The sequence below is a fragment of the Larus michahellis genome, chromosome 1, assembly GCF_964199755.1.
Source record: "Larus michahellis chromosome 1, bLarMic1.1, whole genome shotgun sequence".
Lineage (NCBI taxonomy): Eukaryota > Metazoa > Chordata > Aves > Charadriiformes > Laridae > Larus > Larus michahellis.
In genome coordinates this window covers 197,345,882-197,372,230 of record NC_133896.1, presented here as the reverse complement: position 1 = coordinate 197,372,230, position 26,349 = coordinate 197,345,882, and the positions used below count along the sequence as shown (strand labels likewise).

The 26,349-nt window shown below is 42.0% G+C and overlaps 1 protein-coding gene across 8 annotated transcripts in view; it reads right to left on the bottom strand.

Annotated features, from left to right (window-relative positions):
• Positions 1-26,349, bottom strand: part of STARD13 (StAR related lipid transfer domain containing 13) — a 308,854-nt gene that overhangs the window by 112,530 nt on the left and 169,975 nt on the right. The window contains exon 1 of one of the 8 annotated variants that reach the window (XM_074567789.1): positions 8,045-8,623. The exons of the other annotated variants lie outside the window; for them this stretch is intronic. Coding sequence (XP_074423890.1) covers positions 8,045-8,213 — 169 coding nt within the window. The 5' untranslated portion in view covers positions 8,214-8,623. Of the gene's footprint in view, positions 1-8,044; positions 8,624-26,349 lie in introns of those variants that run through there. 8 annotated transcript variants of the gene reach the window in all.

Genomic DNA, 26,349 nt, shown 5'->3' with positions numbered 1-26,349 from the left:
CCTCTTATTCATCAGTTCAGACAAGCCCACTCCAACTTAGACGGACATTTTACTGCTGTAAGCCTAGTAACAACACAGGATCATGACATGTTCACACCTAACATCTTCAAGCAGGAGCTTGTCGATAACATGGATAATCCACATCGAAGTATTGGCCCAAAGGATGCGTGTAGTAAGGGAGAGGGAAGAGTTGTTAGAGATCTAGAGAAAAACACCAGGGTTCCGGATGTGCTGGGGGGTTTGCAGAGGTGGCAGCTCCCTTGTAGAGAGGTGTTGGAAGAGTAAAAGCTGTGCTGTCATCCTCACTTCTGGACACATTCGGCGGTAGAAGCTGTACTGCAGCCTACAAGGAAATGCCTTTCCTTAATGAGAGGGCGTCATATTTTCCTGCAAATGGTTTCAAGAAGGAAGCTGAGAAATCTCCCAGAAAGATGGCAGGTTTTGGGGGTGGGTGATGCTGACGGGTATGTGTTTGTGACTAAAGAGGATAAGAGCTAGAATTAAATGCAGAGATTCCACTTTGAACTTACTGCTTTGTTCCGTGCTCCTAAACCACTCTAGTGATGGAGAATTAGAAATAAACATTGCACAATCAATAAAGTAAACAAACCGTGAAAGACGCTAGTGACACATTAAGAGGGAACAAAGATACCCTTTAGGCCGTAGAACTAAATGAGAGGAGACAATAAATATATAGACAGATTTTGCTTCCAAATCCTGAAAACTTTCCTCACACAAACAGACCTTCCTCCAACCACAATCCTATTAAAAGAGAGCACGACTATTGCCAAAGGCCTGTAATATCTAGCTCATTAAAACAATACCAGTTGACATTATTAGGATTTATTATTTTGCTCCTTTAGCACAGAGGAAGATTCATCAGAGTAAGTTGCAGGGCTGAGTCCTTCTTTGGCAAAGGACTTTGAGTGGAAAGCAAAACGTCTGGTATGTTCCAGCACAGCAGCTTCCACGCTTGGCGGATAGTATTTACTTAAGATGTACTGCACAGCCCATATTTTAAACTAAGTTATTTCTCCCAGTTCGCCTAACTTATCACAAGGACAGAAACTTTTGCTCATCTGCAGGTGTATGTTAGTCAAAATCCCATGTAGTCTGAAGTGTAACGGAGTGAATTTCTTCTCCCAGTAGAACTAACCTCCTCAGACCTATAACAGATGAGAGATGAAAAGCCACAACGTGTTTTCAGACTGAGTCACGCACATTCTTTTCAGCTAAACCATAACGCTCCCCAGTTCTCTGAATCATGCTGTCTGCTCTTAAATAGCTTCTAAATAGCCCAGCCCAAGGTGCTCAAGCCCTCCTCTCCCCCACTATATTATGGTGTGCAATTAGTGTTGTCGTGATTTGCTCTAGTAAGCTCAGCTGACCTGTTGAACTGAACCTGAAGGGGAACTCAACAGGTTTTTAAGGAAAAGCGCGCACACGAGAATTTTACGAGGCATGAAGATGAGGGTTTACTGACTTGCCCACATTCAAATACCTATAAAATAAGTATAAATAAGAAATTACACAACTAGCATATACTGGATCAAGCATTTTACCCTCAAAAGCAGCTATTGCAAGGTGTAACAAACTCAACTACGGACAACTGTTTAATAACCTAATAACCTAACTACAAGGGACCTGTTTTCTCAGTCCCTTCCATTAGAGGCTTAGGCACTAATCTAAATATATGTGATGCCCTAGAAGAAACAGCTCATATAATTGTTCTAAGTACAACTAAAAGTCTGAGAATATTGTATGATACAAGTGAGATAAAAAGAATGACTATGGCTAGGATGCTATCAATGACATCACAGTGCTCGCATTTGAACCAAAATGGAGAAAAAAAAGAAGTCCTTGAGGATGTATTGCCTACAGAGGAAAACAATATCTGGCTGGAACCTAAAACTGCAGATTTTTTTAATTAACTCTTATGGTGCTCAGGGCAGAAATATTGCACTTTATTTTCAGGGACTTATGTATAAATACAGACATAAGAGTGTCTCGGTAACAAAAGTGCTATCTGCAGATTCTTTTAATTAATTTATTTTTGTGAGTAATTTCTATTTTACTTCTGTTATGTAGCATTTTATATACCCCAGTGACTTACCACTACTTCTTCTAAATTTCAACTAAACAAAATATAATTATTAGCACACTAATGATTCCTTTATTGCGCATACATCCTGTATTTATTGGATCAAATGTCTTTTAACATAACTGGCTCTAATTATACAATAAGGTTAATGTGAAAATTAAAAATCTCCTCAGTGATCAATGCAGAAGATACATAGCACAACTACAGCTGTTCATTTCACCACAAACAATTTCAAAATGAAAATGTCTCAAGTTAAGATTTCACCTTGGCTGAAATCCTGCTTTCAGTGAAAAGGAGAGCAAAAGTCCCCTAACTTAAAAGAACAGCCAAGATTTCCCTCTTGGTGTCCAACCTGCATGTGTCAGCAGAAGTGTCACCAGCACTCAGTGGCTGTGAAGTTGTAAGGCCAGAAGGAACCACTATCATCACCAAGTCTGATCTGCAGTACCACACAGGCCATTTCTTGATACATACCACACAGATATTTCTTGATAATTTCAGCTTTTAAACCTCTTTGCCAGGTAGTGGCTCCAGTGAAGGTTTCTCCCTTTCAAATGTCACGTTGTCTATGAAGTACAACTTTGTTAAACTTTAATTAGCTGGACTGCAATCTTTCACACTACTTTTTCTTAATTTTTTTTTTTTTTTTATAAACACACCTCAGGGAATTCTGAGTATATAAATACCCCTCAGGATGTTCACATTTTTTGTGTGAAAGTTTCACACAAGTACTTCAACCATTTGAGAGTCCAAGTTTAGAAAAAAATTATTTTAAAAGAAATTCTACAATTTAAATGAAGAACTCTAGTTTCTCCAAGTGTAGGGCACAGAACTTGAGGAAAGACAGTGTATAAAGAAGGAAAGATTGTGGTGAAGAAGCTTCATGTGATGTAGGGTCTCAGTTTCTAATGGGCCTTCAGATGCTGTAAGAAACAGTTTTCACAGACTTAGTCAAGACTTGATACTGTTTAATGGATCCAAAGATCCCTCTGGTGTGAGCAGGCGCCTGCCCCACACGTGTCTGACACTGGAGAGGGTGACGGACCACGTCCCATCTGACCTCTGCAAGGCAGCTCTACAGCTGAAGATCTTCCTCCCGGTGCTCTGGGCCACCCCAGCCTCAGACCTGTCCTCTCCTGCGTACCTGGGCTGGTGCATGGACACAGGGCCACTGCAAGCGGAGGCACTGGAGGTTGAACAAGAACTACAAACTGCTGCTGCCAGGAGTTATCCCATAAACTCAAGAGGCAGTAGGTCACTGGCACTGGTCAGAGATGACCTAAGTGGGGGTGTTTGCATCATTACCACCAAGGCTGAATCTTGTTGGTTAATCTTTTACTATCCTGGGTTTGGATAATGAGGTTTAAAGATGTGTAGGTAAAGTGGCCAGCATCCAGAATGTGGGAAACGCTATGGTTCATGTTGCCTGAACAACCATATTTTGTTCTCTTTCCATGTCTGAACAAAACCACAGTCTTTAATTACATATGCGTATCCCGTTTCCCATCTCCAGTGATGGACAAGTACTGTGTACCTGTGTGTACATCCAGAATGTGATCCAGGCTTTTTTAATGCAGACTATGACTGCAACATTTTCACTTACGCGACTTCCAAGTTCTCCTTTTGAGTATGGAAGTATATCACAGCTGTCTATTGCTGATATTTGGGTTGTTTTACTTTAATGGTTGAAATTTAATGTCACGTAAAAACGCATAATTTTTGCCAAGTCACTCGCATCCCTCTGTTAACACTTTCCACAAACTGTACTCATGCTTAGAAAAGAGAAGACTTAAACACGTTGAACTAGTTCTAAAGGGAAGACTGTAGACAGAAAACAGCATTTGTTTGTACCTCTAACGCTCGCTCAAACCAGACAAGCACAGGTGACACAGAGGTAACGGTACTCAAAAAAGATCAAAACTGAACTTGCAACATATAGGAGTATAAAACATCTGCTGAGTGTTGAACAGAGAGTTTGCCCTGAAAAGTTATAGTATGCTTTGACATCGCTCCATCGAACGATTCTCTTCAACTGCTCTTGCCTGTGGCCATGAACTGAGACAAATCACAGAGCATTACTCACCCTGGGCAGGAATTTACTCACTGAGAATAGGAATTTGTCTTATTTCCATTTATTTCTTCATATAATTTTCTTATTGAAAGTGCAGTCTAAGAATCAAATTCTACTACAGATGAATGGGGACATTTCTTTACAGGCGATGCCTAGCTGTGCAGAGGCAGATGTGGCTTCGTTCACCTTGACTTACACTCTACCTGTACTGCACAGTCAATGATTTCAATCTAACATTTTCAGAGTATGGCCTTAATTCTTCATTTCTTTTTACCTACAGCTACTTTTTGTATTTTCCGTTCTCCCCAGAATTTAGCCGTGTACTCCGAAAGAAATAACAACTTTGTGACTCATGTAATATAAATTCTTGAAAGTCACCACCTTATTTATTTAAAGAGAACATGAGTAATCATTTATGAATTCTCACACAGTTACTGCATACAGAGTTTGAATAAATACCTCAGACCAAGCATGCTACACCCTGTTCCTTTATGCTGAGGCATGTGTCCCCTTCAGCATGGAAACTAACGGGCTTATGGGGGAAAGGGAATCATCAAAAGACCACATTTTGAAAATACCTATTTAATATCAGACAGATAATTACTACTCACATTCACAGGCCACCACATAATTCTGCCTCAAGGAGCCGGTGGTGTACATAAACCAAATATTTAGGACTTTCAAAGTATGATCTGATTAAAGTAACAGTCTAGTTCCTTTCATTTCCCTTGTGGTGGTTTTCTTTTTAGAAATGATTAAATAGCATAATTCCTCTAATGACTCATTTAGTTTATTTTTAACTAACACCAAAGGAAAATACAAAGGAACGATTCTTCAGCAAATATGTTTGTAAAGAAGGAAAAAAAGTTGTATTGCACAATATGATAGAGTATTTAGCATCGTTTGGAATAGTACATGCAGCTAATGACCAAAAAGATAGAAGTACATGCAGCACTTTTTATTATGCTGTATTAGTGAACCAGGTTCCTATCCTGGAATGGAAGCTTTGAGTGCTCCATACATTGTAAACTGTATACACTGTGATTTTGTAAATCATTCCTTTCACTAAGGAAAAATATCCCTGATGTAAAAACTTCAGTGCTTCCTACTGTGGGTGCCCCCAGTTGGAAAACCAGCAACTGAAAAATACCTGCACAAGAAGTAGAGAGCAGGTATTCAAACAAGCCCCAAGGCAGCTCAGCACTTAAACATGTGGCAGATCTGTTTTCAGCAAAGCAATTAACCAGGCAGGATTCACCGTTCCAGCAATATTAAAATGCAGGCTGGATGTTTTTCTAAACATACGCTATAATTCAAACAATGATTAGATGGGGAGGAGCTTACACAAGAATTGGGTAGCAGCATTCAAATGCATTGTCTTAATGGCCTTAAAATGTATGATTCAAGGACATACGAATTCAAGGAGTCTCAATGATGATTTACATGCTTTACTCAATTCGGTGACTGAAAGCAAGTTTTGGGTTTCATCTTGCATCTCCTGATTTACTTTCCAATACATTCGTAATAAGCTGCTCTGTGGGACTCCATTAGTAGTGAATCCCACCTGCCGATGGGCTAAAACTCACTCACCTCTAAAGGGACAGGCTGATTCCTCCATCCATTTTACAGTACTCTTCCAGCACCCTCTGGGACTGGGACTGGGACTGGCTGCAGTACCCTCACACCGCTTACACTCTGAACAAGGCAGGCACAGAGGGAGATGCGCTCAGCCAGAGAACCCCCCTACAAGTCTTGTCAGTCACTCTGATGGGTTTAGGGTTTAATCCATTAAGTGTAAATTGGAGGTTTCAGATTGAGTTATGCTAGCTAGACTCAGCTTTTTTGGTATTACTAACACAGCTATTGGTAATAAATTATTCAGTAGCTGGGGCACTGCAGAAAAGATGTGTACCTTGCATATCATTTTCCGCTAGATGTGTATATTCCTACATATGGAGTCATACACAGATATCAGCATCTATTTGCACACCTAATTTCATTATTGCTAATGAACTGACACAACCAACAGTGGACTCTGTCCCTAGTTTTCCACCAATAAAAGAAGTGAAGGAATCAGCAATCTATTCTTAGTGATCCAAAATACGCAAGTATTTCATATACTGAACTGTGACATATATCACATCATCAAGGCGCAATACAAACATCATTTCCCACAGCGCAGTGTGGGACAGCTTGGAAAGCGGTGGCAGGGCAGCAGAGATGACCCACCACGGACTGACCCTCCATGCAATGAGCTGCAGGCAGAAAAGCTACCGCTTAGAAACTCCTCCCTGTCCCACCACACAGCCTCTCAAAAGCCTCGGCACCGCTGGGTGGCTTTGGCAGCCCTGGCTGTGCCAGACAGCTGATGGGTTACAGGTTGCAAGAGGGAACGTTAAACAGCACCCTGAGAGAGAGAGGAGTTGTGTTGATCCATCCCATCCAAAGCTGCTGCTTGAAAATTCAGCTGGTACTAGCACTGCACCCAAAACATTTTCAAATAAACCTGGAGACAAATCAATTACCCTTTCTTTCCATTCAATCCAGGCTGTACACTGGGTACACAGAATGACATAATATCCTTCCTGAAATTAGAGCTGCAGTGAGCACCAGCATCCTTCAAACACAACCAGTTCCCAAGACCGCCTTGCAAACAACTGCGCTTTCCTAATTGCCAGAGAAACGATCTTTTTCATCTTTTTTTTAAAACTGGCCAAAGAATTATGTATTGTTTTCTTTATAAATGCAATAAAAGTTTCATCGCTATATCCCTGTACTTCTGCCAGAGTTTGACAGCCACGGATATAAAGAATCTTACTGGAAAGCAGCACACAGAAACAGCCACTCCACTTAACTGCCCCTGGTCAGAAGCTCACACCAACTTCTGTGATACTTGCCAGATACGACAGTAAACAACGTTAACTCTATGCCTTCCCCCAGTTAGAAGAATCAAACATCTTTTTGCAAGCTGTCAAGAAAGTGTCTGTTATCTTCAGTATTTATTTTTTTTTCATGACAAATACATGACATACTCTTTTCCTGCATTTTTCTGCACTTTGGAAACTGGTATTCTTGGAAACAGGATGCTATACAAAACTATGATCAATACAAAACTATGTATTGATTTGCTTTTTAATCTGGAAAAATCCATCCAGTTGCCTTTTATTTTTTTACCTTTGCATTAGCGATTCTGAAGATGATTTTAAATTGCACGCACAGGCCAAAGGATTTGTTCTGAGGCCAATCTGCATTTAGCTTTAGTGCAGTGGATATATATTCAGAAAATCAATACATCTGTAATGACTGCCTAGATAACTGCATAAGCAGCTGCACAAAGCCAAGTCAGCAATTATTTTTAAGGACATGTGACAAGTTTTCTAATCCTCTGACAGTTACACACGCTTGTTTCCAAAGCATGTTATCCCAGCTGCCTTCTTCCAGACGCTCTGGAATTAAAACAGCCACTCTGTTTTTAACTGGATAATCATCTGTTCTCTCTGTGCTTTACCACTTGCAGGTTTTACCTGTGGCAATCGGAGCAGATGCACTGCTGCCAGTAACTGCTCTGCCAGTCGGAAAAGACGAACTTCAGCACCTAAGCTACTGCACGGTTTATGATTAAAAGGTAATTTAGTTAAATAGCTACTCATGCACTAGCGTTTGTCTCTTGCTTCTCTCTGTATGTGTGCATGTGTAGAAACAGAAAGGTATGAATGACTGTTTCAAGCTCTGAGTCTAGCCAGATTAGTTCAAAATAGAGACAGGAAAAGAGCCTGAAATAGGAGGCACTGAAACCTGTTCTCCTACTAAAGAGGGGACCTGCGGACACTGTGACAACGCCAGGCTAAGGAGAGCTTCTGCCAGTAACTCACCTTGCTGAATTTTCGTCAGCAGCTGGTGACGGGCGAGAATCCTGCTCATCCTGTAGGGAGGGCGCCGGGCGGTTTGATCGAATCGCAAGTACATCTCTTGGCCCTCAGGTGACACCGAGTTTAGGTAGTAACAGCCGGTGCCAGAAGTCCTGGGCACCTGCTTAAACATCTCTGCTCCTTTAAAATCACTCCGTCGGTCTCCGCTGTGGCTACTCCAGATTATAATCAGGGTAATGAAAGGAGGGAGGAAACAAGCCCTAGGGAGCTGAAAAGAGCAAGCGCTTTAAAAGAAAAAGGAGTGCCAAAAGCTACAACTCAGGATTCCTGCTTCTCCCACATGATCCGCACGGGCCAATCGCTCCGAGTCCAGCTCGTGGAAGTGGAGCCTGCTGGAGCGGGACAGCCAGCCTGCCCCAGCCCCGGCTGGATGGATGGCGCTTACCCAGCACCGAGGGGCTGGTTCCAAAAGCAAAGAAGAAAAAGTTGAAGACAGTCGGGAATGCCTGTTTTGGAGTACACAAGGCGGCTGAAAACCTTTTCCTCCTCCGCTCCACACCGCCCAGCTGTCGACTCATCTCTGCAGAAGATGCCCTCGCTAATTTTCTACAAATCATACCCCTGTTTGCCAAGAAAAAGTCCGTTTACGGAAGGGCTGTCTGAATCCTCAAAACCACACGGTACAACAAGCACTGGAACAAATGAAGCCCTTGGGATAAAAAAAAAATAAAAATCAACAGCACCTAGCAGCAGGCACTCAGCAGTAAACAAGACCCAAGAGTCCCTAATATTAGTGTTACCAAGAACTGGTCACAACTTCTGAGAAGGGAAGGAGATGGAGAGACTCTATTCTTCAGATTCCTTCCCATAACATCTTCTGGGCTTTTTTAATGGACAGAGGGGCATCTGTTTTCATTCAGTCTTACACAGCAACCATTGAGTTTGCAAAACATGCCATTTCTTTAGTTAATCAAATGGAAGCAGAATTTTTATCAGCAAACATGCAGCAAATCTGAGTAAAAATATACTGAAAATGCCCTCCTAGTATGCCTGCCAAATAATTTTCCATTACATTTTATAATACCAATTTTTGTTTAATACACCCTAAGCGTGAGTTGATTTCTAAAGGAGCAAAGCTCTTGCCAGGGAGTTTTGTGATCAAGACAGTTTCTGATACAAGCTGTCCCATGGGAAGCAATTTCACAGCCCTGGAGATCAATTTCACAGTATCACACAACTGGAAATGACGACGACTCACAAGGCTCTCCCACCCAACCCAGCTGAACAGGCTCCTGCCAAAACCCATGTGCAGGCAGGGGAGGAGAGTCACAGAATCATAGAATCTTCATGATTGGAAAGGACCTTTGAGATCCTGCACAGCTCAGGAACTATGCTGCCACCTCCCAAATGCTTGTCCCTTCCCACAAGGCCAGGGTCAAGCTGGGGGATGGGGCACCAACTGCTGCTGGAGTGGATGCAAGCCCAAGGTAGAAGGGGCTCAACCCCCATCCCAACTTATGGAGGATCTTGACTTCATCAGACTCCATTTGGCGGTGACATTGTTGTCTCTGTCCTGCTCTCCAGCCTTGAGGCCAACAATACATCACAACGCGCCTTCATACAATGGAGTTCTCCTCCAGCCTGAATGATGCTGCCCACCAGGGCAGGGCCGTGGGGTGGCATTGTCTGGGACTTGCCCACTCGCACAGGACAGGGTCAGGCTAGCTTGCAAGGGCAGAGGTAGCCACCTAAACACGAGGGGCAAAAAGGACAGCTGTCTCATTCACAATTACCCATTAAAATTTCACTCTTTGCAAACCCCTTAGGGCAGGGTTTTACTGAGATGCAATCTGTTCTCGTTACACCTTGTGAATTTTTTTCCTCATTGACGTGGGAGTTCTGCAGTGCCGTAAAACACAGAAATATAATTCTGGGTACTAGAAATTTAAAATGAATGCTCTAGACTGAAAGCCTCCATTGCCTGTTTTTACTATCCACAGCACCTGCAAGTCCTGTACTTGATGGTTTTTGCTCCAGGCGTGGCTGTACAGGCTTCTCTGAGACTCCCAGTAGGGACTTCAAACTCAAGACAAAAGAGGTGGCACCACTACCATTTATATTCCCAAACAGGCTGGTCGCTGGCAGCCAGGGAATGGGAATGACCATCTCCTCTCTCCCTTGCTGTGCAAAGTGGAGAGGCAGGAGAGCCATGCAGGTGCAAGTGGAAAGAGCCTGAGCAGCAGGGAAGGGATGGTTTCTGTTCCCACCCCAGGTTGCCAAGTCAGCCTGTCAGCCACTCAGCTGCTGTCTTTTGAAGAATAAATATCCCAGAGACTCCCAAGTGTCAAGGATGTGCACAGTATTTATCCAAAGAGACATTACCACCATGCAGGGAAATTCTTATTTGATTAATCTACAGTCCTTTGATCTAATTCTACTTATAAAATGCTATTGCTAGTGGAAAAAGCAATTATTAACATTTCACAGCACTCTGTTTAAATTTTCATAGGGATTTCTTTTTCTGTTGGAAAATGCATTGACTTTTTCAGCTAATGGGATTCTGCATTGTTCCTTGCTATATTCCCACAGACTAGGAAGCAGTTTAACAGAAACGTAATGCTTCAAAAGCCAGCCCAAAGAAACAAAAACCAAGGAAGGAGCCTCGGTAAGATACTGACTGGGGAACAAGTCCATTAAGGGTTCAACGAACCTAGTTATATGCTTGTAATAGAGAGCAAAGCACCAGCCCCCGTGCTCCTGTGGCTGCCTATCCTTCCCACATCCCCGACAGAGGGTGAGCAATGGGGCAGAGCTGCCCTCCCAGCTTCCCCAGCAGCACATCTCAGCGGTCACAAAAGGCAGAATGAGGAGCCTCCCTTTGCAGTTTTTCCTGTCTTTCTTGCAAAAAGTAATTTTCCCTTCCTCCCGGACACGAGGGTCCAAACACGACTCCAGAGCCAGAGGGCTGCTCCAGGCTCGGCGTTGCCTTGCGCTGTCTCTGCTGAGGCTGAATTCTTTGGCTCCGCTCCAGCACTTACATAGTAGTCAAATAGAACAAGAAACAACAAGAGTTAGCTGGTCTTGCGGCGCTCGTTTGAAAGTGCTTGAAGTTGTGCACGGTGGAGGAAAGAAGTAGTCCTCATTACATACTTTTAAAACTACTGTCTCTTCATTTGGTGACTGCCTTGACACTCGCTGTTTATTTTCAAAAATGTGTCATTCAGACCAGGAAACCCCTTTGTCCGTCAATCCTTCAGACAAAAAGTACTACAGAAGCCTAAGCTGTTATATAAGGGAGCTAATTAATATTTCAGTCTCAGTCTACAGACTGTTTCTGGAATAGTTAATAGAGCAACGTTGAACTTCATGCTAATGCATCTCATAAAAGCACTTAAAGATGAAAGCTTCTCTGTGCGTTTTACAAAGGCTGCAGGGAAGCTCCAGCACACACCTGAAATCGCTGCCCGACACAACAGCAGCACAGCCCATGAGATGAAAACCCAACCCCACACACCCATGTCGCAACTGTTCTGTGCAGGAATGGAGTTCCCTTCATCAAACCACAGCTGGAATTAGTGATTTTAAGCCTGAATCAGGAAAGTCTGTACTTATATCTATAGTATAATACCTATGTGTCACAGCTAGACATCTAACATGACAAACAGTGATTTGATGGATATTGAAATTTTCTGAAAGATCGGGAAGTTTCACTTAAAGTTTTATTAATAAAGCACAGCACTGCTGACACCTGCGTAGTGTTTATTAGTATAATTGACAAAGTCAACTCAAGGATACGTACTCTTCTCTGGATATATTCATAGGCAGAACTGCAACACTTGATTTTCTGTTCATTGATTTTTATGTCTCTCTTCTACCTTTCCTACCTGTAACTGCATTTGGTATGAGAGGGAAAGAGTAAACTATTTGCAGAAAAAGCCTGCCCCAGGGCTACCCATATCTGAACTATCACAGGCAGTACTTGAGATCGGCTTCCATTTCACTGAGAGCGGGGTGCCTTCATCAGCTAGAGAGAACAGTGCGGTGTACTCTAGAAACACTAAAATACATCTGATAACGAACTATCCACTTAAGATCAGCTTTTCTGAGCAGTGTGAGTTTCTACACACCACCTTGGCCTTAGAAGATTACTCATGTAGGCATGAGGCAATGCTATAGGCAGTGGGGTAACTGAGGGTAAATTGAGATGAACAGCACTTTCCCACCTGTATTCACATATAACAGAACCCTTTACTCATGTCTTGTAACGCACCCCTCCTAATTAACTGTGAGATAGGTCCATGGTGCCGTACTTGGATTGAACCTGCAGTTCTCACACAGTAATCAGCCACTTGATCTTCCTGCCATGACCCATTTCCCTTTTATTGTTAGTCGCACTTATCTTGTTGTATCGCATCTAAAATTAAATGTCAACTTGATGGCTTCTCTTCATTTGAAAGCACGGGTGCTATGAGAACAACACAGCTTCCTAATCACTGGAGGAGCACAGTTGTTATTAACATTAGCGACATGTAGTTAGAAGAAGCCGGAAACTCTTGTTTTCAAGTTACAGAAGAAAAAAAAATCAGGCATCTGCTTTTAACTTGTTGATCTCTGGATTCCCTTCTATAATCCTGCAGGTAGAAGATTAGTTTCATTTCCTGGATTGTGGCCAGAAGTCCAATATCCTATGTAGCAATATATCCTATATTGGATATTGGAGTCCTAGCCACACATCCGATCCCTATCCTATCCACACATCTTATATGTCTTACCTGTACCTGCCTTTACAGATGCCTGCACAGCAGCTCAAGTGTTAACAGCAGGCAATTGCTCCTTCCTCAAATTTAAGAAGAGAAAAAAGTCATATGTGGGGAGCCCAAAGCTGTATTTATGATGATGGTTTCACTTACTTCACGTCTTTTGAATCCTGTCTCTGGGACCGGGACTCTTAAAAGCAAAAGTTCATTGCCCGCTGTTTAGGAAACATGTTTTGTGTTTGAACGCAGACGTTTGTTTCAGAGCTGAGCTGGGACTACTACAGGCTGCAAACTCATTTATACAGGGTATGAAACAGCAGGGCCTCCAGAGCAGCCAGAAATGCTTCCCCCTAGCTCAGCGGCACTTCGACTGTCTTCCTGAGGCTGTGCCGGGGTGTTGAGGGTCTGGGGCTTGTCTGGGGCTGCCAGGAATCGGACTGGGGCAAAAGGAAAATAGTTTCTGTGAGATTTCGACATAGCCGGGAAACGGGATGGAAGTGGCTAATAGCTGCACAGCATTTCAACAGAGGATCGTTTAACCGGAAAGCCCGATATTGGTGTGTTCTGGAGGCAAGGCAGCTGCTGTGTCAACTGTCTGAGAGTGAGTTTTTAAAATCACAGAACCATAGAATAGTTTGCATTAGAAGGGACCTTTAAAGGTCATCTAGTCCAACCCCCCTGCAATGAGCAGGGACATCTTCAACTAGATCAGGTTGCTCACAGCCCCGTCCAACCTGGCCTTGAATGTTTCCAGGGTTAGGGCATCCACAACCTCTCTGGGCAACCTGTGCTAGTGTTTCACCATCCTCACTGTAAAAACATTTCTTCCTTATATGTAGTCTAAATCTAGACTCTTTTTGTTTAAAACCATTACCTCTTGTCCTATTGCAACAGGTCCTGCTAAAGAGGAGGCCCTGTAGGGCCCTATAAGCCCCCTTTAAGTACTTAAAAGCCTCAATAACGTCTCCCTGGAGCCTTCTCTTCTCCAGGCTGAACAACCCCAACTCTCTCAGCCTATCCTCCTAAGAGAGGTGTTCCATCCCTCTGACCATTTTTGTGACCCTCCTCTGGACCCGCTCCAACAGGTTAATGTCCTTCTTGTGCTGAGGACCCCAGAGCTGGATGCAGTATTCCATGTGGAGTCTCACCAGAGTGGAGTAGAGGGGCAGAATCACCTCCTTCGACCAGCTGGCCACACTTCTTTTGCTGCAGCCCAGGATACAGTTCACTTTCTGGGCTGTGAGTGCACTTTGTCAGCTCATGTCCAGCTTTTCATCCACCAGTACCCCCAAGTCCTTCTCGGGAGGGCTGCTCTCAATCCCTTCATCCCCAAATGAGTACTGCAAAGCAAGGCTTCCTCTTATGCATGAAAGACAGGCTTATAGACACCTTTGATGAACTTCAAACCAGGAGAAAAGGCTTCTGAATAGTTCATTATACCCTTTTCCTCTGTTACAGCATCCCCATTGCAGCATCAGAAGATAAGCCATTTACATTTTAAGAACCACATGTTTTGTGAATAGTACCAGTGTAAAATGCATCTCCTAATTACAAAAGCATTAGTGGCCTGGCCACACCACAGAAGGCAGCTCTAATACAAGCAAAGGATTAGAAATAATATGCAGGCTCAGAACAACAACAGTAGTGTGTTTCTGGGCACAAAGGATGGTAGGGAGAAAAAGGACGTAACTGCCCCACCAGCCACCCAGGCAAACTTAGAGAAATAAGGACAAATGCAAAAAGCCAAGAAGATGAGGGTCATGGCAAGACAGCTGAAGTGATTCCTCTCATCAGTCCTCCCATAGAGGGGCTCCGGGATGTCAAATCAACAAAATGAATAGTAACAGATTTCAAAAAGGCTCCTCCAAAATCCTCTACCAAGAGATCACAAAGAAGCTCAGCTATCAGGGATAAAAAGGAAAAGGCCACTTGTGGCTTAATGGCTGCTTAAAGACAGGAAACAAAAATAGTAATAAATATTCCACGTTCACAATGGTGTGAGGTTCCCAGTGGGCTCCCACAGAGATCAGCACTGGAACCTGTTTTGTCCACTGTCCATACATGATTTTTATAAAGGGACTGAGTAGCGAGGTGGCAAAATGTAATGACAATACCAAATTAATGTGGAAGTCAAAACAGAAATTCGTTGGAAACACTGAAGTTTCTTAGGATATTGATTGAGAAGGCATTCAAACTGTAGCTTTTGGGTGCTGATAAATGTACCCAAGAAAAAAACACCCTAAAGTGCAGAGTGATGGGATTTAATCGAACTATTATCACTAAGGAAACAGATCTTGGATAGGCTTATGAAAATACCATACAAGCACTCAATAGGAACAAAAAAGGAAAGAGGATTTTAAAACTTTTTAGAAAAGCAATGGAGAGCAAACCAACATCATTATGCTGTTACAAAGGTCTGCCCACCACTTGGCAGTGCTGGGGTCTTCTCGCAGTGGATGAAGTTGGGAATAGTAAGAATATTTTGAACTTGAGGCAGGTTCAAAATGAATGAAAATAAATATTTCTTCATATTTGCATAGCTGACCCCGGAAGTCATTGTTAAGAGGATGTTGTGGCTGCCAGAAGTCAGAAGAGTTAAAAAAAAAGACAAGATAAATTCCTGAAAAAAAAATCCAGCAAGAGCCATTAAGCACAGAATTCCAGCTCGTGGCTCAGGACCTCCCTGAACCACATGAATGCGGGTAAGATATATAACATACACAGCATCACTACATGCTTATCCCAGTGTTATATTTTTCCCAAAGTAGTTGTGACTTCCTGGATGGACAACGCATGATAATGGTTGGATGGGGCTGTGGTCTGACCTGGAGTGGCTGATGTGTATTCCTGTGTGGGCTAACCAGCCTGCATCCACCCCGTGGACTATATAAATGCATCAAAATAACCTGTGGTCTGTGGCTGGAGCCTGCAGAATAGCCGGTATTTCCCTGGGCACAACCTCTCAGTGTCTTCTTGGCACATTTGCTGGTGAAGTGTAAGCCAGTGGGTGGTCTGTTGGCTGCAATGATAGGCTCAGAGGATGTGACCTTCCTTTCCCTTCTGCTCTCCCAGGGGGTTAGAAGGGACCAGGAGTTCCTGCTCCGTGGGTAAAGTCATTGCAAGGTGTTGGTTGTTTTGTCCACTGCCTGGCTGCTAATTTAGGTGTTATGGTCTCACTCCTGTTCAGTTTTAAACATCAAATTTTTTCTCAGTCAAACCACACCAGCATATGAATATAGACTCTACTGGCCTCAGCTGAACTCTTCCCAAGCCAAGAATAGCCAGCATCCCACAGTGTAATTCCCTAAAGTTCTCAACAGTAAATTAAAAAAAAAAAAAGATCGGATAATAAATAGAAGTCAAAATAGAAGTCAAAAGAGAGGAAGACACTTCAGGTGGCAGACCTCTTCTGCCGAAGTATTCAGAGAATATTATGACAAAAACGAGCTAAAAGTAGTTTCCATACCCTTAGTGCGACTCCATCTGCTAAATCTATTCCCAAGTTCCAAAAATTAAACCCACAGGAACTGTGTAAGTGTATTTAAGTAGTGGTGGGCTAACACACATCCTCATCTCCCAGTCTCACTAACAAAGTGTTTGGATAACACAGTGATAACATAAGAAAGTGTTTAGATAAACTTAGTTTCTTGTGTTATCCAAATACACTGCAAATCCCTACACAGCCCCACTGCTGGTGTCACTCTGAAACACAGGCAAACCTTCCTATCTCAGATGAAGATTCATGCCTTCACAGGCTTCATGTGAGGGCTTCACTATTTATTTGCTTTTCAACAGGACTCCAGTACCATGGTGATGAAATGGCCAAGAGAGAAAATATTCAGGTTTTGATCTGGTTTTGAGAGAGGGTTTTTTCATCTCTCTGTGCTAGAGAGACAATGCCAAAGTTAGATTTTGTGAAAAATTTAAAAAAAAAAACAAAACAAAGACAGACAGAATAGCTCTTAGCCACACTATTTCAAACACCACAGCATGGGACTGGTGCATGGGAACATCAAATTCTCCAGGCTCTTTGAAATCAATGAATATTCATTGCGTGATTTCAGTCCCTGGTCCAGGGAGGCAGACTGACACAATGGTCAGGGCACAGGACCACCTGGCAGTGACTTGCTGTAAGACCTCAGGGAAGTTGTATAACCTGTCTCTGTACCAATTTCCTGACTCATAACAGTAATCTTTGCCTTGCTTAACTACTTTGGTACCTATATGTAAAAAAAAGGAAATATAATTTTGTAGGCAGTTTCATTTTCCTTACAAGCAATATCAGTCCACTGGAGGCAGGCTAAAGTCCACTGTAACTGCATGAACCAAGGAGAAAATAAATACCCTTCAAAATGGTCCTACACGTGTGGTGGGTTCCTTCAGATGAGACATTGTCTAAACTTGCAGAATGGCACAGATTTCCCAATATATTATTAAATGCGTGTTATCGGATCTTGTAAATACTGCATAACAAGGATGTAGAGTTTGTACATGTGGCTCTACAGAGCAACACATGCTAACTGATAAGCTGGGTCTTGACTCTAGGGCTGGACTGCAGCCTTGCACGCAAGGAAGTACTCTGCAGGATGCATATAAAGCATTTTGTTTGCCAACGGTTAAAGTATCTCCTTTTTTTCTGTAATCCCCAAGCCATCACCACCAAGACAGCCACTTGGTACAGCAAAGCCATCCCTTTGCTGGTTACTCTTCATGGAGACACAAGAAAGCTGGGGTTCTGGCTGGTGTGTGGTGGGAGTTTGGGTCACACGGGGTGGCAAGTGTTCCCAGGAGGGATGCCCTCTGCAGAAGCTGGAGTGACCCTTTCTACCTCCAATGTCCAGTCTCCCTAATGAAGCAAAACGAATTAAGCCTTGTGGCAGCCAGCATCCCTGGGACGGTGCAGTGCCATCTGCCCTGACACATGGCAGTCCCATGCTGTTGCTGCCAGGGTGAGTGAGGGCACTGAATCCAGCACAGAGTTCAGGTCCATCCCCATGACATCTGGGTACGTGGCTCACCCATGCTCTGGAGAACAGGGTGCACGTGACGTTTTCTTCCCTCCCTCAGATTACCAGCTTGGGCATCCCAGAACCAGAGAAAAGACCCTGCCCAGAAAGTAATATGGATGAGCAGTGAACTTGGTCACTAGCCCAGCTTTGAGGCTGACCCACCATGTCACTGCAAGTGCAACCAACACACTAGCACACTTAGCTGGCTGCATAATTTCAGCCATACTGGTGCCTAAACAGCAACCTCACAAATAAAGAAGCCAAGGGAAAGGGGAAAAATGGGACACACATGTATGACATATCTCTCATCCAAAGCTAGAATTTAGCATAATCTACATCAATTGCTCTGTACAGTACATTATTTGTCCTGTATATCTGAAAGAAGACACATGATGCCCACAGCTCTTAATCACAAATTATTATTTTTTCATATTGGAAGATTTAGGAGTATCAAACACTTACAACTTTTTTTTCCTAAAAAAAAGCCCCACAATAATCCCTGACAGACCTTCCACAATAAACCAGCAGGGGAACAGTTTACCATAGAAACAGATATTCATGAATTGGACAAATCCCTGACCACAATTTTCCGTCTCCCAGTGATCAACTGCTCTGTGCACACCTTAAGCTTTCCATTTCTAGACTGCGTATTTCTTTCTTGCACTCTTTTTTTTTTTTTCTTTTTCACTCACAGTTTGGACTGCACTGTACAGACACTACAGAGCTGATGTATATAACTGGATAAAGTTATTTTGGCCAACAAGCTGCAGGTGTGGGTTTTTTTTACAGAGTGGAAGCCTGCCAGATAGCAGGAGCGATGCAGAGGAAAGGGTTTCCCATAGCTCCTTTGCCAGCCACCACACTGCTTCTCCTGAGAAAGAGCAGGCAGCCTGCTCCTCCTTCCCCACAGCCTGCCTTTGGAAAATGCTTCCAGTGAGCAGGAAGGACCAGAGAGAGCCTAGAACCTGCAGCAATGCAGACAGGGTGAATTATTCTCCGGCAGACATTCCCTCCTTCTTCCTCCCACCCCCCATATCATTTGTACTGCCTTGGAGCATATTCTCTCTCTCCACCTCTCCCCTCTCTAGCTCTGTACACCTATACGCTCCCTTGCACATCCTCCCCCCTCCTCCAGCAACCACTTACCAAGACTTCTTCTCCTCTGTTGATTCCCCCTCTGTTCGAAACAGGCAGACCAAGAGAGTTGGTGGAGAAGGTTCATATCAGCCGTGAATTTCTTTTTTACTCTCGATTCCAATGTGATGAAAATATTGCCGTCTACTCTGTTTATCCTGGCATCCTATCAAGTCCCTCCACCAGGCTTCCTCCCTGTCCCACTTTCTGAATATACAGCTCTCTTTCAGATCAACTCCACGGTGTTCCTCATTTGTTGTTGTCTACTTAAGGTGTTGCTCCATGTTTATGGAATGTAGTTTTACTGGAAAAATTCCTCGGCCAAAACCTTCAAAAGGAACGACTCATCTTGGGTCGATTTTCCATGACACTTGCAAAGCTCTGACTTCCTGGGAGCTTTGGTTTCCTCAGTCTGAACACAAGACTTCTTTGAAGTATCTCAAGTTGGGCAACTAAAAATTGCAGAATTGAAATTGCACCTGACCTTTGAAAAAGGTCGGTCCTGGTTTATGTTTGCCAGTTTTTTTTTTCCTCTCATTCTATTAGATTTTGACAGGTAAGTGCTGTTCTCAGCTATAAGAACATGAAATTAAGGCAAAACTGGGTCCTGAAAAAAGAATTTCCAGACCATGCTGCTGGGGAGGTCTTTTACTCCAAACCAGAATTTATTGATTACCCTATAAGTGCTCAGGATTTCAACTTGTGTAGCTGAGATCAGAATTGTCTTTAAAGTACTTTGTATGTACTCTGTACCTGGATTGCAAAAGAATGAACCAGAGATGCATATATTTCAGTTTTTACTTCTCCTTCTCTTATGTCCTGGGGAACCTATGACAAATAATATACTCACTGGTTCATAACATGTTACCAAACATAATAAATTGGATGATAAATTAAAACCAAATGGAGTTCTTAACATTTTGCTTTCTTTGCTTTCAATCCACTAGTAAACCCATATTACTTTAAAAATAAACTTTGTTCCCATTTTGCTCAGACTAGTGAAAGTTCATGTGACAGGGAAGCAACTCTGGCCGTGACACCTGTGAATGGTCTGAAAATAACTTTTTAAAATGGCAGTTGTGATGTGAGGGATTACACGTCTCCAGAAGATTACAAACGGGAAACAGACTCTGTGTCTCACCAACTTAGGTGTAGCTCAGCTAGGAAGTGTACAGTCACATCGTAAACCTCCCTCTTACTTTGTTCCTAATTGGCAGCCTTGTTAACAACATCAGCAAAGACTATTTACTGAAACCTGGAAGCTAAGAGGTCATACCATAAACTTGTCATGTGCTTATACTCTTTCCTAACCATCCACTAGCAGCTGTTGTGAAAAACAGGATACCTGAGGCTGGCAGACTTTTGCTCTCACTAAGGACACTATACCAAATACAACAAATATTCATACATGGGATAACTAACTAGTAGTTTGAAAAGTGAACCTTAAAACACACTTTAAAGCATGCAGTACAAAATCTGCATGGCTGCTGCCCTTGTTGCTTAGCTAAACCAGCCCAGGATCACAAATAAAATCACACAGCTTTTATTACGATAAATTCAGTGTGTCTTCTAAGACGTGTAATTCACAATCTGCCTCCCCAGAGTAAGCTGGAAATGGAGAAATACATTTATGTGAGGTTAAGGTACACTTGCTGGCTACTGTCAGAACATGTAACTTAAAGTCCATGTTCAAGTGCCACTGAAGTCACAGGCACCTTGTCAGCGCGATCTCCTGCTTTGCTCGCTTGAGCAGGTACTTTAAAATGAAGCCAGGGATGCCATAAGCAGCAATCTCTAAAATTAAACTTCTGCAATGCTAGGGGCTCGCTGATTTCCGTATCAAATGCACTCAGGTGGTAGCTGAAGAGATGGCTTTTTCCCCGCCTGTCACTGATGCAGGCAGGTCTTTGGTGCTGTCACTTGGCTAGGGTTATGGAAAGAAATGAGCACCACCGCAGGGCAATTCGTCCCCCTTGTCTCACACACCTATTTCAGGATGACAGGATGTGCTTTCAGGGGTACCTATTTCTGTCTTGACTGTAAAGGACCTTGTGTGACTCGCTCAATCCTTTCAGAAGGCATCCCCACTAGACTCGCTGCTTTCAAGTCAGGGCAGATGCTTTTCACCCTGTATGTTATTTATAACATGAATCAAGACTATGTGGATAGAACATAACATGCCCGTGCTCCAACGACTAAATGAAACCTAAGTGGAAAAGGAACGAAGATTTATTTTCTCAAGTATTTCTGTGAGTCGGTTCAGCTTAGCTGACTTGGCTGCTACATTCCCATTTTGGGCTCCAGCCTTGATCTGGAGATCAAGTTGAAATTGTGCTTCAACAGGGCTGACAGGTACGCCAGTGGCTGCACCGCAGACCTCAGGAAAGCAAGGGAAATGCTGGCATGGATTGTATTCACACCTTCACCGGCAAGCCAGGTCTTAGGATGCTGTCCTTGGGATGGGTGTCTTTGTCTCTACCATTCCACTAGCAGGGTCTGCAAAGAGAGTGTCTCAAAACTGCTACATGCTAAGGAACCCAGGGAAGAATTAAATGTTAACTTTACTACAATTACCATATTCCACAACTTCCTACTGATTATTTCCTACTTACCATGGTATTGCTGACTGTTTCATCCCCTGAAATTGTATGGACATGTATGTTTTACTCAGGCACCTACTGGCAAAGCTAATGGAGAGACGAGACTTCCGGTGCAAAACAATGCCCTCTATTAAAGAAATAAGTCATTAAATAAGAGCATCCATAAATAGAAAGGGTTGTAAAAACAAATAGGGGAAAGCATCTGGTTTGCAACATCTTTGCACAATTCGCAGTAGCTAAATCTGGACCCAATTAATGACCTGTTTATTTTCCAAAATTTCAATAAAATGCCTTGGCAAAAACTTAATCTGTCTCTGGAGAACGTCTTACTTCCTTCCATATGTTGCACGATCTGTCACAGCAATAAACTTCTTCCCAGTTTCATGATCCCTAACGATTGCACCAACTGATCCTTTCCATAAAAGAAGAGATAATGGTTCCAGCCCTCTGAAAGTCATGATCCTCCCGTAACAGAAAGCAGCACAAAGGAGTGAAAGAGCGAGTGAGTGCCCTGTGTTATAGCCTCTATTGTGACCTAGAATCCAGAGATTTAGAACAGTTCCTACCTACAATTCATCCCAGCTGTTTTATAACCCCTCTGAATTTGATAGCTTCTTTAAAATGCTGCCATGCCATGATTAATGCATGTGCCTTGGCTTTGTAACACTTGTCCTGCTGTCCTTGCTGTTTAGAGTGCCTTCAAAAGGAACAGCTTAGGCCGTTTTGTAATTACGCATGTTTATGATTTTGTATAAAACAAAACAGATGTTTCAGAGTCAATTTTATTTGATGGTGTCTTGTCTAACCCAGATTCTGAAATGTATTTGATCTCTATTTGAATCAGATTAGGTATAGTGTCCTCTATTTTATTATATGCCAGAAATATGGATGTTCTGCTACCTTCATGTTTCTGATGAACTCACACATTCTACCACACTGATTTAATAGATAAGATTTTTTAAAAGAATATGCTGTTGGTTTAGAGGTTAAATGCAATGAAACAGATGAGTCCACATGAGATAAACGCATAAGCATTTAAATTTACAAAGTATTTACATGCTCTGCTGAATTAATGCCATAATCAAATTACAAGTTTTGTTCTGAAACCTTCAGTCTTTGCTGAACATCCTCACTTCACCACACCTATAAAGACACCCTACCCTCTATGACTTTATTTATAATTCAAAACATTTATTGCATCAAGGCATAACTATTCTCCATTAAAAGCACTCCTTCCTAAACTTCAAGTGTATGCATACTCAAGCCACAGTATTTTAAAGTCACTCATGACTCTTTTGTTTTGTGCCTTGAGACAGACAGACAGTTCCATATTTGTTTCTGGAGTAGCATTTGCAAGTTAAGATTGCTGCAAAATATTTGCTAAAAAATAGTGTGAATAGTTCATGGACTTGTCAGAATCCATCTGTTTGTGTCTACTAATGGGTGCATTCCCAGCTGTGGTCTTTCCAACATCATAAATAAAAAGTTTCTTTCTTACTACAAATCCGATGGCTGAAATCTCCCGGTAAAATTGATTTATTTAGATAAAATCTGTTCTTATGTTAAAGAGACCTCTTAAAATGAGCAAGACCATGAGATGCCAATCACATATTCTTTCAGTAGTCAGCTGACACAGAAATGACGCACAGTCTCAAATAATTTACCACGGCATTATTCTGGATAAGCTATGAAACAGCGTTGTCACTCAGATCAGGATGAGTGGGACTGCGGTGGGGAAATGGAGGTGCATTTACTAGAGGAATGGGAGGTATTGAAAATAACCTAAAAGTCGGGACAAATGCTCAGGTCCTCACTCCTCCAGGCAGTGAATCCAAAATAAACTCACATATGTATGCAACGCACTTTAGGGAAGACCAAGCTATGAACCAATGCGTGAGGTTCCTAAATCTTTAGGAACCCTTTTTTTTGTAATGCTAAGTGTAATTTTTCAGTGTTTTGACTGAGAGAAGCGTAATTGGTAACATTGGTTTTGACTTAACTCTTTCAACATTCCCTCAAGCTATCCCCTTCCTGGAGCTGGCAGTTACCCTGAATTTCTTCTTAAATTTCATCAACAAAAGACAAAATACAAAGATATTTCAAGCTACTCTTAGCTCAGATTCAGACAGATCTACGTGTGATACAAGGTACATTTGAACCATGCTTCTGTGCTGAAGGCAATTTCCCCTTAAATTCTTTCTAAGACAAAACCAATACTCTAGTTCTGGGATTTTTTTTAAAGCGCTTCTGTATTAAATGACCTGTGAAGGTTCAGTGTCTTCCGCATCATCATGGCCTGGGACACGAGTCCCTCCTCCCCAGAAAACATGCTGCTTGGCTTCTCAGACCACCATTCATTTAGTTCGAGCAACGGAAGAAACTGATTATTCCCACAATATTTTATATCTGCGACAAGAAAAATTTGTAAAGTATTGAAAGAATTAAGAAAGCTATTTTGGAGTTAGTGAACTTATCTTCATGCTAAAGAAACACTCGCCATTTAAACAGTTCTTAGCTAAGCATAAATTTCAAGTGGTAGTGTTTTTGAAACAGATTAGGAATTAATTCTTACAGCTTAAAGAAACACAATGATTATAACTTTCAGCGCCTCCTCTTTCACTGTACTACAGCATGTTGCTGGATCTGTAGAAATGATTTCTGGACACAAAAGTTTTTCTGTATACTTGCTGTTCAGCAGCAACAGAGAAAAAAAATCAGTATCTCAGCGAAATTATCCATTGAAATACTATTCACTCTGATGACTATATACAGCAGAGTATGTCTGAGTTTTGATTGGCATGCTAGCTGAAAACGTCTCGTTTTTTTAACTCTCATGAATTTTGGTCTACTTCTACGTTGCTAAGTGTAGTAACTGCTGGCAGTAATTTCAGGACTCTGTGCCAAAGGATGGAGAGTTCGTTTGTACGCGCTGCTCCAGACCAGCACCCGGCAGGTGAGAGAGGCCGTACCTGCACTGCATAGTTTTGGACTTTGTGTGATTGCCTTGGGAGCCAAACACATACTTTTTGGCATGTCTTCTTGCCTCAAGTCTTGCCTCAAATCATGTAAGAGCTGTGTCACAGTCCATCAGACTGGGGGGTTTATGGCATTTAACTGGGGGCATGTGTTGCACACTTCTGCATGAAGCATCGGGGCATGCGGAGGTGATTTAGTTTAGTGAGCCGAGTACAACTTGCAAAAACTCTACTGTAATTAAATGTGATTAAGTCCTGCTGCAAAAGCACAGAAAATTAGACTTCTGGATGGCACTGTATCCATGAGGGACTTAGTACGCCTTGAATATTGCACTGTCTTAATAAAAACAGTTATTGTGTCTAGTATTCTGTGATGCATGTTGTGTAGACATACTAATTGATATTTATGTAAATTACTGCCCTCTACTGGAACGACAGGCAGAGTATTTCACATGACATTGATTATTACATAAATTAACTAAATTGATTTTCAGAGTTTGGTTTTTTTTGGCATCAAGTGCCATGAATTGCAGTTGTTCTTGATCCCTTCTTGTACCACAGCTACTTGCTGCACTCGTATCTGTGTGCATTCAATCTTTGCTTATTTGCAATATAAACTGCACCAGGACAGTCTGATTGTCAAAATATTTTCATTTTTGAACTGTAAACAGGACGTGCAAAGGAGCTACAGAAGTGCAGTCTTCTTGTGGTGCTTTAATGTCAGTCAAGGAACCTCCTACACTGTCATACTTTTAAGCCTGTAATAATCAGAAGAAACCATCACAAATTCTTTATTAATTGAAAATAATGTTCCCAAAACTAAATTTTCAAGAACCATAAGACAGGCATCACTTCTTTAAAAACATGAGGCTGGCTTAAAACTATGATATTTTACAGAATATGTTTTTGTTTGTTTGTTTTCTGTCTTTTCAGACTCTGAAGTTCACATTTTCAAGCTTTTATTTTCAAATTTCCTATTAAAATATGCTTCAATTGAAGTGAAAGCTGGGTTTCTCAATGAATTGTGACCCAAATAAATGATTTTTAAAGGAATTATGATATACAGCACCAAGGGAATTGGCCATGCTATGACAGAAAACCAAAAGAAATCACGAACAGCAAGACAGAACAGCTGTCTCACAAGAAACGCACGAAATACAAAATACACTGCTATGAAATAATACCATTGCCTGGCAAGTATTGCACAAATCAAATTGGTAAGTCATCTAAGTTCTCAGAATCCTTAAAAACATTACCATATGGGACATTTCTGAAGAGTTTTCTTTATTCAAACAAAAAGCGATAACACAAAATTCAGAATTGAAACTGCACTGATTCCTGAAAATAAACACCACATCCTTCTGTAGCTGGTAAAGCAGCAGAGTGGGAGTTCAGTCTCCAGGGCCTTACTGAGTCCAGAAACTTCCCATGTTTAGGAATTTGCTGGCCGCCACCAACAAGGCTGTATTGATGGGAATTATTATGGTGTTCACTTAGCAGCTAAAAGTTTATTGTGGATATAAATGTTCTATATACATGTTCTGGCATAGTTAGTATTATAAATAAAGTCACTTGCGTGAAGATATGGAAAGTGGTCTGTAGAATTACAGTCATACAAATAAATACAAAACACCTAATAGGAAATAACTGAGAAGATACATAATTTAATATGCCTTGACTGGTATTAAGAAGCAACCTTGGGATGGAAAAACGCCATTACAGTTTAATGTCAGACAAATAAGTTAAGTATTTGTATCAGTCTATATGAGCTATGTATCACAGAAAAATATGAGTACCGATAAACACATCCATCTAAACACAGAGGAACTTAAA